This window comes from Podarcis filfolensis (genome assembly GCF_964270895.1).
Source record: "Podarcis filfolensis genome assembly, chromosome: 13".
Lineage (NCBI taxonomy): Eukaryota > Metazoa > Chordata > Lepidosauria > Squamata > Lacertidae > Podarcis > Podarcis filfolensis.
The window spans coordinates 36,855,445-36,871,568 of NC_139615.1; the positions used below are offsets into that span (position 1 = coordinate 36,855,445).

The 16,124-nt window shown below is 46.3% G+C and overlaps 1 protein-coding gene across 4 annotated transcripts in view; it reads left to right on the forward strand.

Moving 5' to 3' along the window:
• MYBPC2 (myosin binding protein C2) overlaps positions 1-16,124 on the forward strand; it is a 70,730-nt gene that overhangs the window by 16,024 nt on the left and 38,582 nt on the right. For 2 of the 4 annotated variants that reach the window (XM_083582486.1, XM_083582488.1), the window contains exons 2-5: positions 11,583-11,672; positions 13,036-13,065; positions 14,547-14,624; positions 15,615-15,763. In XM_083582486.1, coding sequence (XP_083438612.1) covers positions 11,583-11,672; positions 13,036-13,065; positions 14,547-14,624; positions 15,615-15,763 — 347 coding nt within the window. The remainder of the gene's footprint in view (positions 1-11,582; positions 11,673-13,035; positions 13,066-14,546; positions 14,625-15,614; positions 15,764-16,124) is intronic. The other 2 variants (XM_083582487.1, XM_083582489.1) reach the window with 1 other exon arrangement.

Genomic DNA, 16,124 nt, shown 5'->3' on the forward strand with positions numbered 1-16,124 from the left:
GCATGTGCAGGCTGGAGTCACCATCCAGCACAGAGTTAGGCCATGTGCGCGCCATACATTGAAAGGGCACGGCTTGCCCTCAAAGCGCATGACACCCTCCAGAGAATCCTGGGAACTGCAGTTTGTTAAGGGTGCTGGGAATTATAGCTGTTGGGTGTTAAACCACAATTCCCAGGATTCTTTGGGGGAGGGGTTCATGCACTTTAAATGTGTGTACGCAGCCTTTGGCCTACGGAAGCCACTTTCATTTCAGTGGGACTTCAGTGCGCCTGATTGCTGTGCACTGGATTGTGATCTCTGCTGTGCGCATGGATCTATAGTGTATACATAGCCCATAATTATAGTTAGCCATGGATTTTCTTCACTTTGGAAGGTACATTTAAATATGTGGGGGGGGGGGTTTGTGTGTGTGTGTGCAGTAAGCAGCTTAATGGCCACTAGGGTGCATTCCAGGACATTTTTATATATTTGCAGATGGAGGAATATTGTGTGTGTCTTGCTGTGCTATCTACTTTGCTTGATACCTAAAGTGGGTGTGTGGATTGTGCGAGTCTTGAGGCATGCACCGTAGGTGCCTAGTTTTTCTGGGATGAAAGTACACGTGGGATCTGCAACAAAATGTTGCAGTGCAGCATGCTGCTGCTGAGAATACTCCTTTCTGTCCCCCTCCCACCTGGCTTTCCATCCTTCCCCAAACTATTAGTCAGCATTCTGTGGCCACCAAGCACATACAGTCCTCACTGAACAGTTTTTGAGTGTATGTCCCCCATGCCTCAATTAAGAGCTTCCCCCCCTTTCTTTTTTTAACTTCTGCAAACCTTGGGATTCCCCTGAGCCCATTAACAGGTACATCTTGTGTGTGGATGGTTTTGTCTGCCTGAGTATTGAGTACTACCTAAGCACCGGGTTTTGAGACTGCGATCAGTCTCTATGAGGTTGTCATATATTTTGCAGTGTACAATTTGCATTTCTCCGTATGTCTGTTGATTTATTCTAAGGTTTATATCCTGTTCTTCAGAGAAGTATTTCCCAGGGTGGCCGACAACATCTCAAAATAAAATATAATCAATATAGAGTAACCGCAACACTAAAACGGTATGTATAACTGGATCCATATAGTGATATCTGGCATGTTAGATGCCATGTGTGTTATGGCGCATGCTTGTGAGAGCGAGAGATTAGGGCCTGTTGGTAACTGAATGTTAATTGTGTAGTGCCGTACTTTGTAGAAATGGAATTTCAGTTGTCGTTCGTACATGTGGAGTTCAAGGTTATGTATTTTATGAATACTGGAACATAGACAGTTCAAAATGTGTTAGTGGGTAGGGCAGACAATCCACTGGTGATAACAATAATACTATATTTGACAATCTACTGCTGTACACCGACATTTGCTGCCTGAGGCAACGTGCCCTGCCCTACCCATTGGTAATTTAAGCATTTTCGTAGAATATGTGTGTATAAAACGGTGACTAAAGGTAACATTAAAAAGCTACATTGCAAAATCTTAATATGACTGAGAGATGTGGTTAAATTTTATTTTTTAAAGCAATAAAAGCAGGAATCCTTCAGCCCCAAAGTTGCGTCTCTAATTGCAAGTATATATGGAGTCAGGCTGTAGTTATTCAGTTGTCATGGAATATCACTCTGCACATGTTCAGTAGCAGTCCTAGATTTCCTATCACTCACATATTCCAGGGCTGATCCCTGTAAATAACAACACAAAAAAGCTCCAGTTTTTGAAGCTACATGCTTGATATGCACAACCTGATGGGTGCTCTGCGATCACGCACAGTGTGGTGCTTGTTTTATTGCAGGCATGGCGTCCAATTTAGAACCTGTAATATTGAAGGTGGGCAGTGGACAATTTGGGTTATGCATTAGACACGCATTCTATAAAAACATTTTTAAACGTCATCTGCGTCTTTTCTGGCTGTGAGTCTGCAAATAGTTTTTTTGTGGGGGGTAAGCACAGTGCATATCTGAAGGTATACTGGGTGTGCTCTATTGGTGTGCAAAGAGAGAAAACCGCTGTACATTTTAGATGCAGATTTCCGTAGAGTTGATCGCTGTGGCTGATGTACACCTCCCCAACCAGACACATGCATTTCAGGGGGGCTGTTTCTCTCACCTACAAGGGTGTTGTATGTGGAGTCTTGGCTTAGTGACAGCAAACACCCTGAACAGAAGCAAGAAGGGGTAAACTGAGAGGCCCGCCTGGCCTAAATTGCTGATCCCAGGGGATTCTGCTGCAGCCAGGGGGTTGGGTTACCTTAGTGGTTGGGCAAGAGCCGCTCAAAACCAGGCAGCTAATTATAAACGTTTCTTGGCCCTGCCTCCTTCCTCGGAGCAGCACGGAGCCCAGTCTTCTCTCCCTGCCCCTAATAGGACACAGGGTCCCCGAAAAGGCAATGTGAGACGGAGCCCAGGAAAGGTCAGGCAGGCACTCAGGAAGGCCTTACAGGTGGGAAAGTGCTAAATCAATGTCTCCCGGAAGAGGCTCAACAAGCCCTGAAGCAGTTGGGCTCGGCTGGGTTTAACCCACATCCAAGTGCTGAAAACAAATCAAATACAGCGGTACCTCGGGTTACATACGCTTCAGGTTACAGACTCAGCTAACCCAGAAATAGTACCCCAGGTTAAGAACTTTGCTTCAGGATGAGAACAGAAATCGGGCTCCGGCAGCACGGCAGCAGCAGGAGGCCCCATTAGCTAAAGTGGTGCTTCAGGTTAAGAACAGTTTCAGGTTAAGAACAGTTTCAGGTTAAGAACAGACCTCCGGAACGAATTAAGTACTTAACCCGAGGTATCACTGTACCCCAAAACAAAAGAAGGATCCTTAACTCGGGGAAGAAGAGAGGAAGGGTGCCAAGGGAGACTCTGTATGGCGTCTTCGTGGTGGCAAATCACACGCTCCATCCTTCATATCCTGCTAGGGATTATGGGACTAGATCACATCTGGTGGCAAACAAGGAGCATGCGGTTTGCTGCTGAGAAGCCGTTTTCTAGCCTGCTTTCCTTCCCTCTGCCCCCTGCTTTCGTAAAATAAAACTATTTGCTCCCTTTGGGGAAGAGAGGGTATGGAAGCAGATGAGGTGAGTGCGAGAGCAGTGCTATTTTTCTCGACAAAGAGATGCCGGAACTCACCATGAACTCACCTTGTTCTCTTATAATGGCAATGGCACCCACCTGAGAAGTGTTGGAACCGAGTTCTTCAGCAATGTCTAGGCAACACGATGACCATGTACATATGCAATAGACCATCTTTATAGAATTCCTTCAAACCATAACAAGTACAAAATGAAACCTTTAGTCTCAAAGTCTCTGAAAATCTTTAAATGAAGCGAGGTACCAGACTTTCTACGATGAAAGACAAGCTGTGAACTGAGTTCTGGCAAATCTCAGCTGAAAAAAATCCCAGGGTGAGTGCCTGCTTTGAGTTTGCACCAGTCCAAAGGAGAGCTGGGCCGATCTCAAATTGGGAGCCTTCCATGGAAGCCTGGCGGCTTGCATTTTTAGTTCCTTCCATTTTGAATACTTGGCCCATACTGAAAAGCAAAGCCATCTCCTCTTCCAAATGACCAGGGCAATGTTTTGCTTGTTTTTCTGGTTGTTGCGCAACCAGTTGCAAGTTTCCAAATGCCCAGACTGGGGCAGGCTCCTAGTAGACGTCTCTCCCCCTAGTTCCACAAGCTTTCTAAACGCACTAAGAACAGGAAATCTCCCCTCTCTTCTTCCTTTTCCTCTTCCTTGTTTCCTTTGCGGTGCTGATTTGCAGGCCTGCCATTTTTGTCACCCGCTGCCAGGGCCTGAGATTTTCACCGCATGAGGTGGAATAGACTCGTTACTCGAGGCCGGCTGAAGTATTTTGGCACCCGCGGCAGAAAAACCGCACACTCCCAGGGAGTAAAAATGCAATTGTAATAAAATGAAATAAGTAACAATTTGCAGGCCTTTCACAACATCCCCACTGTGGGCTCCTAACCATATTTTTAGTTCAGTACAGCACACCCCCTCCTCCAGTTCTGGGGGCTTTTCAGGACAGGCAATGGAGATCGTAAGCCCTGTGTAAAAGCAGAGCAGAATAATTCCCATCCCCGTAATGTGTGAAGTTAACTTGCTTGGGAAAAGCAAGTAGAAACCAGAGCCCTTTGAAATACAGCAGTGCTTCAAGAGACAGAGGCTGCATTCTAGTCAGCAGCGAGTTAGGACAAGTTCAGACCTTCCAACTGTCCCTATTTTCCAGGGATTTACGGAAGGCGTCCCAGTTTCTGATTTGATCCCCAAATGACCCGCTTTCCCTTAGGACACCCCTATTTTCATCAGATAAATGTTGGAGGGTACAGAGTTGTGCAACCGCTGAGCCAAGGAGATAATTAACTAGGCAACCTTTAGAAGACATCTGAAGGCAGCCCTGCATAGGGAAGCTTTTTTTTAATGTTTAATGTTTTATTATGCTTTTATATATGTTGGAAGCTGCCCAGAGTGGCTGGAGCAACCCAGTCAGATAGGCGGGATATAAATAGCAAAATTATAATTAATGTTATTAAGGAATAGGATGTCCCTATTTTCATCGAAGAAATGTCAGAGAGTACAGTGGTACCTTGGGTTAAATACTTAATTCATTCCGGAGGTCTGTTCTTAACCTGAAACTGTTCTTAACCTGAAGCACCACTTTAGCTAATGGGGCCTCCTGATGCTGCCGCGCCGCCGGAGCACGATTTCTGTTCTCATCCTGAAGCAAAGTTCTTAACCCGAGGTACTATTTCTGGGTTAGCGGAGTCTGTAACCTGAAGCGTATGTAACCTGAAGCGTATGTAACCCGAGGTACCACTGTATGCAAGTTTGAGGATCTTGCCAACCTCTATAGCAGGCACAGCCAAACTTGGAGCTCCAGATGTTTTAGGACTACAACTCCCATCATCTCTAGCTAACAGGACCAGTGGTCAGGGGTGATGGGAATTGTAGCCCCAAAACATCTGGAGGGCCAAGTTTGGCCATGCCTGCTCTATAGCGAGGATGGAGAACTTGTGGCCCTCCAGCTGTTGTCGTACTGAACCTCCCATCTTTCCCAACCATCGCTGGCAGGAGATGATGGGAGTTGGAGTTTGATACCATGAAGTGGTCCGTGGTTTCCTCAGAGCTCTGCTTTCTGCAAGAATGAGGGGAGCCTCCTCCGTGAACTGTAGGGTGTGGACAGCTGCAGAGGAAAAAGTGGGTTTTGTTTCCCATTGCCCTTCGGTGTGTCGTCACGCTTGCAGAAGGAAGACCCAAAGCCTCTGGGATCCACTGTTCCATCTTCCATGGTCCTGTCTCCCAACGGGAGCTATGCAAAACATCCTGGAGCTAAGCTGAGCCCTGCAAGGTTCTGGCGGAGCCCGGGCGACAGCTGGACCCCTCCGTCGCTCATCTCCCTGCTCCTTTGGCCCCGGAGGTTGGGTTATTATTGATCGCCGGTCGTGATGGCTCAGCACTCTGCACCTGGCTATATTAGGGGGTCAGGACGGGCTGGGAAAAAGGAGTCGGTGCTGGTGGCTTTATCGGGAGGCGGGCGGTGTGGGCTCAGCGCATAGTGGGAATGGAACAGGGATGACATCATGCAGAAGTGCTCGTTTTCCAAAACTGAGAGGTGCCAGGGCTCAGGCCTGCCTGGGTAGCCCTGTCTTGGACAGAGAGGCCTTTCCCACAGTCGAGTGTGGATTTCATGTTCTTTATTCAGCTCATAGTAGTGAGGAATGAAAGTTCCCCCAAAATATCTGCTTTATATACATTATTTACACAATGGGCTGCACGTGATTGGCTAATTCTGGGATTCTCCTGTAGGCCAATCAGGTTGCAGATTCACTTCCACCTGGAGCTGGATTGGGTGGCTCCTGCAGACCAATCATATTGCTGCATTGTTCTAGGACCAATCAGACTGCTGCATTTTGGATCCTGTTCAACTCAGTACATAACACACAGGTTTTGGGGGGCTGTTGGAGTGGCAGAAGGACAAATTGTGATTCTGTTGGACAACGATCACCTGAACAAGGGACGGGGGTGGGGGAGCAAAGGGTTGAGATGCGGAGCAACTGATAACCTTAGAACAGGGGTCAGCAAACTTTTTCAGCCGTGGGCCGGTCCACTGTCCCTCAGACCTTGTGGGGGGCCAGACTGTATTTTGGAAAAAAAAAGAAGAAGGAATTCCTATGCTCCAGAAATGCAGTTTAAATAAAAGCATGCATTCTACTCATGTAAAAACATGCTGATTCCCAGACCGTCTGCAGGCTGGATTTAGAAGGCAATTGGGCTGGATCCAGCCCCCGGGCCTTGGTTTGCCTACCCATGCCTTATAAAATAAAAAACACTTGTACAAAATATTACTTATTTGGGAATTGTAAAGACAGAACTACCTAAATCGTATAGAAATTTACTTATGTATGCTACTACAGCAGCAAGAATGTTACTTGCCCCAAAATGGAAAGAAGCAGAAGTCCCAGTAAAGGATGGACACAAAAACTTATGGAATATGCAGAAATGGCAAAATCAAGGTAACAAACTTTTTTTTAATAAAAGAAAGGAAATGGTTTATTGGATAGGTAAAGGTAAAGGGACCCCTGACCATTAGGTCCAGTCGTGGCCGACTCTGAGGTTGCAGCGCTCATCTCGCTTTATTGGCCTAGGGAGCCGGCATACAGCTTTCGGGTCATGTGGCCAGCATGACTAAGCCGCTTCTGGCGAACCAGAGCAGCGCACGGAAATGCCGTTTACCTTCCCGCCGGAACAGTACCTATTTATCTACTTGCACTTTGATGTGCTTTCGAACTGCTAGGTTGGCAGGAGCAGGGACCAAGCAACGGGAGCTCACCCCATCGCGGGGATTCGAACCACCGACCTTCTGATCGGCAAGTCCTAGGCTCTGTGGTTTAACCCACAGCGCCACCCGCGTCCCTGTTTATTGGATATTTACAGATAAACATTATTGGATATTTACAGATAAACAAAACATTAGCACGATTAATGTAATAACCTGCAGTTTTATCAAAGTATATATTTACAGTAGATAATTAAATGAGCAAGTTATATGAATTTGGATATGCAGAAGATATTAAAAAACAAATTTAAGAAACCGCAGAAAGAGGGGGAAGGAAGTCAAATTTTGAAATGTTAAATGGATTGTAAAGCTGATGAAATGAAACTATTCTAAAGGGAAAAGTCATGTTTGTTGTTTTTGTTTAGATGATGCATACAGGTGTCAATGAACACATTAGAAGGGACACATACCCTGTTTTCTGTCACGCAGGAGGGAACGCCTTTTTAAAAAAACGTGGTGCTTCCAATCTGCAGTTTTTATAAGTGCTACTTTTATAAAAGATTAGTACTTGCCTGAATTAGACTATAATATAATTTGAAAACACGTATACATTTTTAAAAAAATGGTGATTCATCAGAGGCACCTTTACAGTCAGTCACACTAATTTTAGCTGATTTTTCATTCAACAGTCTGGGGAGCAAGTACAGTGGTACCTCGGGTTACATACACTTCAGGTTACATACGCTTCAGGTTACAGACTCCGCTAACCCAGAAATAGTGCTTCAGGTTAAGAACTTTGCTTCAGGTAGAGAACAGAAATTGTGGTCCGGCGGCGCGGCAGCGGCAGGAGGCCCCATTAGGTAAAGTGGTGCTTCAGGTAAAGAACAGTTTCAGGTTAAGTACAGACCTCCGGAACGAATTAAGTACTTAACCCGAGGTACCACTGTACTACAAAATGCCAAAAAGCAGGCCAGTAACCTGGAAGCAAACCTAGCTCAGTTCCAATGCTGATTCACGAAGAGAGTTAACTGGTACAAGCAGTTGGATGTCGCCTTTAGTAGTTGTCTCTTGACGTGTTTAATAACCCTTTTAGATAGCCGGTTTTTATTTCTCCCCAACTGGAGCTATTCCCATCACTAGGACAATTGCATTCATTTCTGCTCCCGTACAAGGTTGTGAATATGAGCAAGCTACCTCCTTGCATGCAAATGACTGTAACAGGCCACCTTTGCATTAGCACTGGTTAAAATGGGATTAGATGTTGCCTTGTTGGACGGGAGCCTTTTCGGCTTGGCAAAAACGCTCTAAATGTTCTTGGTTCTTGTCTGGATCAATATGAAACTACTTGATGATTTCTGATGCGGAGGGCTGCTCCGTATTGATTTTAGGTGCTTTTATTCCATTGTGATGTTATTGCTTTTTATACTGTTGGCAAAGCACGAGGCTTGCTGTTTTAATGGACCTGGCAACTTTATGGCTTGCTTGTTGCTTTAAATGTCTGGGTTTTTGTTATTTTATGGCATAAATAAGTGAATCAGCTATAACGTCCATAAATGCAGTCCCTTTAGTTTTTTGCTTAACCTGGGTCTGAAACCTTGGCTCGACAGGAGGACGAGGGCCTTGTATTATACATGGTGCTGTTTTTGCTTCCCTTTCCCCAAGGGGAACTATGGGTAGGGGCCATAGTTCCCCGGTAGAGCACAATCTTGAGATTGTAGAGTTGGAAGGGACCTTGAGGGTCATCTAGTCTAACCCCCTGCAACACATGCTGAAAGTTCCATTTTAAATTTAATGTTGTTTTATATTTTGTGTTGCCTTCTACAGTGGTACCATGGGTTACAAACACCTTGGGTTACAAACACTTCAGGTTACAGACTCCGCTAACCCGAAAGTAGTACCTCAGGTTAAGAATTTTACCTCAGGATGAGAACAGAAATTGCGCGCCAGCAGCGCGGTGGCAGCAGGAAGCCCCATTAGCTAAAGTGGTACCTCAGGTTAAGAACGGTTTCAGGTTAAGAACGGACCTCGGAACGAATTAATTTCGTAACCAGAGATACCACTGTACAGGACATCTTAATAATCAAGATTAAAAACACACAAAATTGTTTAAATCAACAGGCCCTTTCATTCCCTTGCATCTCTAGCTAGAAGTAGCAAAAAGCAGGTGATGCACAAGAACTCTGCCTGAAACGTTGGAAGGCTTCTGGTAGTTTGTGTGGACAATACTGAAGTAGATGGACAAAATAACTGACAGCTTCCTATGTTGTGCACCAGCAAGTATGATATGGGCTTAATTGAGACATCGTACCAGACCGTGGTGTACAGTCACTGGAGTTTGAGCAAACCATGGTTTGAGCTTCCAAACATACAGGCAAACCATAGTTTATAGTTGCAGCTCTGCTTTCATTTTTGCAACTCCTCTTTCTAAGTGCAGGGGCTCTGGAGACATAACAACTCCGGCAGCTCCACCGCTGATTGATTCAGAGATAATGCCAAACCCTAGTTTGCACATATCATGGTTCCTGTACTCACCTCAAACCATGGTTTCCAATCCTGGTTTGATGGATGATTGGAAACCATGGCTTGCCAATTTAGACTTCACACTAAAGCTTCCATGGCCATGGCTTGCCATGATATCTGGACTGAGGCAATAGTGTTTGTATCTGGCTTGCTTTTAATGCATGCCAGAACTCAGCCCCATAATTTATTTTCTGCTGCAGGTGGGCATTCTGAGGGGAGGACAATTCTGAGAATAGAGATACAGGCAGGGAAAAGGTTAAGCTTTTCACCCTCATTCACCTTTCTTCTTTTATTCTTTCCTGATGACAGCCTCCAGTGGTTGCTCTTCATTACAGATAGAGCTGTAACGTTCTCACTTTTCCTGTGCTTCCTTCTCCCGTTGGTTCCATCCCACAGTCATGATTTATCTCCCTTAGCTCCCTGCTTCCTGGGTCCCCTAACCAGCCAGTGGCAACAACCCCAATTCCTCCAGGCTCATCCTTACCATTTTTCTGCTTCTCCTCTGCAGTCCCCCTATTTGCGCCCCCAAATCCACACCTCCTTCCTCCTCCTATAGGTGGTAATTAGGGCCCTCGCTCTGGATTAACACCCCCAGCAGACGCATTTACACATAAGGGGCATGGAAAGCTGGAGGGCAGCCTAAAGCCTGGAAGGCACTGCAAGGGACGGGATGGAACATGCCCAACAGGTGGGGTTGGGTGTGCAATATATGCCAGTAGATGGTCTACATTGTGTGGGTTCCACTAAATTCAAAGATCAAAATGGATGTTTCTGAGTCCTAAAGTTTAGGACCTAAACACTCCGTTGCCTGGCATTTTTTCACATCAAAATGTCTCGTCGCATTTTCCACAGATGCGTGTGTGAAAACTCTTCCATTTGTCCACCATGATACTTTCCCACCTTGCTCTTCTGTACTAGACACAATAAAACTCCTGCTTCTTAATAACTTTCCTAAGCTTCCCATGCTACAGATTTCTCTACACTCTCTTTTGGACACATTGGCTTTCCTCCTATGACCAAAGTGCAATAAAGGTAAAGGGTAAAGGGACCCCTGACCATTAGGTCCAGTCGTGACCGACTCTGGGGTTGCGGCGCTCATCTCGCTTTATTGGCCGAGGGAGCCGGCGTACAGCTTCCGGGTCATGTGGACAGCATGACTAAGCCGCTTCTGGCGAACCAGAGCAGCGCACAGAAACGCCGTTTACCTTCCCGCCGGAGCGGTACCTATTTATCTACTTGCACTTTGACGTGCTTTCGAACTGCTAGGTTGGCAGGAGCAGGGACTGAGCAATGGGAGCTCACCCCGTCGCCGGGATTCGAACCACCGACCTTCTGATCAGCAAGTCCTAGGCTCTGTGGTTTAACTCACAGCGCCACCCACGTCCTTAGATCCGTTTAAAAAGAAGAGGAGAAGAAACAGACTTTTTTGCAGTTAGGAAAGTGATGGAGAAATGGACTGAAAAGTGCGGAATGGATTGATGGTTAGCAGGAAGATGGATAAATACCCTACAAGCAAATCAGGATGAGTGCAGGAAGAATTGTATATAACTCATTGTTGTATATAACTTTCCTGCAAACAAATAGGAATGAATGTTCCACAAGGACCAGCTACAACCTAACCACCACGCAAGTTTTGGAGGAGCCCTCAAGTGGAAGAAGTGGATCAGGTCCACCTTTTCTGTCCAGTTGTAAGAGTCAATAGCTACACCTTCCCCTCTTTCTTCAACTCCCTCCTCAAAATGTACCATTTCTCTGAAGTATCCAGCTTAACCCTGCTGGACCTTCCATGCTGAAGTGACCTGCGAGGAGAAATAAAGGCAGGAACTGATGTCTCAATGGTGCAACAAGTTTTGAGCCACAATTTCAGCTCAGCTTCTGGCAGGAGAGTACCTGCAATTTGGGCTTTGCTTTTGGTGGCAAAATGTATTGGACTGGCACTGAACCCCTCCATCATAACACAACCTGCACCCCAAATAAAGACAACTATGTGTATGCAGTTGCTCACACAATCATCTCTTGATCCCCTTTCTTCTCCCCCTCCCCGCTTTCAGCATTTAGATTGTGTTCCTTGGGGGCAAGTACTTGTCTTTTGGTGTGGTGTGGGGAGGCGGGGGTACTTCATAAAGCTCTGCGTGCCTGGGATGCATATCACCACTGCCATATTTTGGGAATCAGTGTGCATATTTGACTATATACCAAACTCAAGCGGCTCCTTATCCCCGTCCTTCTGTTCTGGCTCCTGATCAGTCTTACTTTCATTCTTCTGTAGCCGCAAAGAAGAAAGAGGTGAAGAAGAAGGAGGACCCAAAGGCAGCGAAGAAAGAGGAGAAGAAAGAAGAGGCAAAAGAAGAGGCAAAAGGTGGGACCAGGAATGTTCAGGCACATGCTGGCTAGCAGCGAGTCATGCTCCAGTCATAATTTTGGGGGAGTGGGAGAATGAAGAGCTGTGGGACCCCTATTTTCCCCCATAGAACTACAGTTCTCACCGTACTTTAACAGCTTGCAGAATTGTAGCTCTGTGAGGGGAACCGGAATCTCCTAACAACTTGCAACGCCCTTAACAAACTGCAGTTCCCAGAATTCTTTGGGGGAAGCCATACTTTTTGAAAGCAGTATGATACTGCTTTAAATGTATGGTGCAGATGGGGCCGTTGCTGAAGTCCTTGTGTTTGATTCCCTGGAAATCCTGTTGCATGGACTGTTGCCTTGAATGAAAAGGCCATGTATTTGGCATGAGTCGCTTTCATTAATTAGATTTCTAGTTGAACAGGAGGGCAATATTATTCCTAAATTTCCAGAATTGAGAGGGGGAGAGTTTGTGCACCCTGTAACCTACACAAAGATATTCTGCCCATCCTCCTGGTCAGCATTAAACTTTCATCTTCTGGCGTGTTGCCGTTGAAAGCTCTGACTCCCAGCTAATAAACTGCAGGCCTCCGCCAGACTGTTTTAATTAAATAAATGGCACAGAGGTAAGATGATATGTTTTACTGGAAATGCTGGCCCAGTAAAAAAGTGGTGCTTTGCTGATTTTGCAACCTTCCCTCATGGAACTGAGAAGGACATTACTGCCCTTTTAAAAAAATTAAAAGTCAAAATTAGACAATATGAATTTAAAGCAGGCAGTCACACAAGACACAGACCAATCTAGACCCCAGATCCTTAAGCCATAAATGCAGCTGCTACACAAAGGTTTGACTATCACATCCTTAACAAAACATACTGGTTCGTTTTATGCATCATGTGAGCTGATATGAAAACATAGCTGCATAGATTTCTGATTATTCTTCATAAGGAATATCCTGGAACAGAACAGTAACAAAAGTAAAATACAGTCGTACCTTGGATCCCGAATGCCCTGGAACTCAGACGTTTTGGCTCACAAACCCGGAAGAGATTGTTCTGGTTTGAGAACTTTCTTTTGGAACCTGAATGTCCGATGGGGCTTCTGTGTCTTCTGATTGGCTGCACGAGCTTCCTGCAGCCAATCAGAAGCCGTGATTTGGTTTTCAAACGTTTTGGAAGTCAAAGGGACTTCTGGAACGGATTCCGTTCGACTTCCAAGGTACGACTGTACCAACTTCCAGACCTAGAGAATATTCACCAGAGTTACAAGCTTCAGGCAATGGGGAAATATACTTGGAGTTGTGGAGAAACACCACCATGGTTTGGGTCAAGGTTCTAACGTTATATATATTTCCCCCCTTTTCTGTGTTCCTTAGCAGAGGCTCCGGCAGAACAGGCACCATCAGGTGAGGCCCAGAGATTGCAGCCTGGAGAAAAATGTCCTTAACATCTGCTGGTATTGCTTGTATATTGGTTATATGTGTTTCCATATGCTCTGTACCCAGAGACATACCACTCCTTGTGTATAGAAGTTCTCACAGCTACCTGTCGAGATGTCCCACCTTCCATCAATAAGTTGTCCCATGCCTACTCATAGCTTCTGCAGGGCTTTGAATAAATATCAGCTTCTTCCCTGAGGTGTATCCCTACCCTTCAGTGATATCCCACCCCAATACCTATTGCCTGCTGTTGCTGCTACTACTGGACGTGGGTGGCGCTGTGGTCTAAACGACTGAGCCATTGCTGCTACTACTACTACTACTACTACTACTACTACTACTACTTCCTTTTGACACCTCCTCCAGCAGTGAAACGGTGTTTCTGTGTGCTCTAGTTTCTACCATGGTGTTCCTTTGCGCCAGAAGCGGTTCAGTCCTGCTTGCCACATGACCCGGAAAGCTGTCTGTGGACAAACACCGGCTCTCTCAGTCTAAAAGCGAGATGAGTGCCAAAACCCCATAGTCACCTATGACTGGACTTACCCGTCCAGGGGTCCTTTACCTTTACCAGCAGTGAAAATATAGCCACATGCCTGAACCATCTGGGACTCTCCATTGTGTCAGTGAGGGATGCGGGAGAACATTTCCTCTTAATCCCATGTGAGTTGTACTACTCATGAGTGGGCCCCATGGACTGTGGCCTACCTGTGTCCTGGGAACATTGGAAGCTGCCTTATACTGAGTCAGGCCTAGCTTATTATTGTCTACACAATACCCCAGGCCTACCTGGAGATGCCAGGAATTGAATGCAGAATGTTTGCGTACAAGTTAGATGCTGTGCTGCTGAGTTGAGCCCTTCCTCCTCTTACCCCCAGGGTGGCCATACCTGTCAGGAGTTCAGTCTACACTCGAGTAGGACCCTGGCAGAGACACATGCCCAACTGGCATGTTCCCTCCCTCCTGGTCGATCGTTCGGGAACTTCAGAAGCTTTCTTCAGCCCAAACATCACAGCGATCGATGCCAACTGACACCGGCACACTTAGGGATCCACAGAGTTTGCGCATCTTGTGTGACAGACCTCAGCAACTCAGCATTTTGGCTAATCTACTTTATTTACATATAAACACACACGGGGCACTGCAACACGGCTCCCTCTCTCTCTAGCATCAGACAGCAAAGAGAAAAAGAACAAAGGACAATAGTCCCACTTCACAGAACACAGTAACACAAACATCCTGTCTCTGTCACTTCCCACTCTGTGGAGTCAAAACATACACCGTCATGTGATAGACAACAATCCTATGACTGCAATCATGGAGCAGGAATTCTAACAATGCGCACACCCCCTGCCCTGAAGAACCCCGCTACTCCCAAATCACCCTGTTTCGGCTTCCAGCTCACCTGCAAGGTGTGACTCATTCTTCACCTTCCCTTCCCTCTTTTTCAGATGAAGGTAAAGGGGAGCCCTCCACTCAGTCCGACGCACTCTTCCTCAAGAAGCCAGAAAGCGTCTTAATAGAAAGTGGTAAGTGGCAGAGCAGAATTGCACGGGGGGGGCTGGCCCAAGCATTAGGCACAGTGAGGAGGCTGCCTCGAGGGGGTATATGTGGGATTCCCAGGCAGTCTGTCCTCCAGTTACAGATTAGACTCTGATTGGCTCACCTTCAGTAACGTGACTGAAGCTAGCGCCAAATTTCAAACCATGACGCTACTTTGGAGGTGAACGAGATAGGCAGGTTAATAAGCAGACATGGGTGGCCCCATCACTTTCAGTTTGGTCCTAATCATGTGATGTACAAGGACCCCTCCAGAGTGGTGTTTTTGTCACAGGAGTATTCTGTAATGTGTTCTTTAGCGCTGTGTGTTAGGGACAGATATAACCTGCTTTGGTTCGTTCTGTGATTGGCATGCGGAGGCGTTACAGCGCAACAAAAGCAGGACAAAAACCGAACCAGAACTTTCCTGGGATTACAGCAGGATAGGCATTGATTGGAAATGAAGCGGTGTGACTATCCCATGTCTTTTGAAGAAACAAACAGTATTGAAATTGGAATCCTGTGTGTGTGTGTGTGTGTGTGTGTGTGTGTGTGTGTAACCACTCTGATAGCATCATGAGCACAAATCATCATGAATGCACAGTAAAAATGCTGTCCTCGGTCAAAGAAATGAAGTGGGATTCTTTTGGAGACAGTTGTTGACAGCTACACTGAACTAATGAATTCGGAGGGAAATGGCATTCGTAAACTGCTTTAGACCACCGGTCCACCCAGCTCACTACTGTCAACACTGGCAAAGGCTCCCCAGAGTTTAAGAGAGAGGGCCGTTTCCTAGAGATGCCAGAGACCAAACTTGTACCACTGTCCATCTCGTGACATCTTTGTGTTTTGCACCATCTGCTGGTGCTTGAGCAGTTTCTTCGGCAAACGCCCCATGGAGGCTTTGACTTTAGATGAGAGGCGGTTCCTTCTTAAGTGGAGGAAGTCGTGACTTCCATGCGTCCTGTCTTGTCTTTCAGGGAAAGATGTTGATATCGTAGTGCAGGTGAACGGGGCTCTTCTGCCTTGCAAGCCCACCGTCAAATGGTTCAAGGGGAAATGGCTGGAGCTGGGTATCAAGAGCGGACTGAGGTTCCAGTTCAAGGACAGCTTTGACAAGGAGAAAAATGTGAGTCCCAAAAGAAGGAAAAGTGAAGGGTTTGGCCAGGGGCGAATCAGTTCTCCTATGACTTGTTGCCTTATTAAACTCATACCAGACTGTTGCAATTATTTATTCATTTGGACGCAGGTGGCACTGTGGGTTAAACCACAGAGCTTAGGACTTGCCGATCAGAAGGTCGGCAGTTCGAATCCCTGCGACGGGGTGAGCTCCCGTTGCTCAGTCCCTGCTCCTGCCAACCTAGCAGTTCGAAAGCACGTCAAGTGCAAGTAGATAAATAGGTACCGCTCCGGCGGGAAGGTAAAGGGCGTTTCTGCTCTGGTTTGCCAGAAGCGGCTTAGTCATGCTGGCCACATGACCCGGAAGCTGT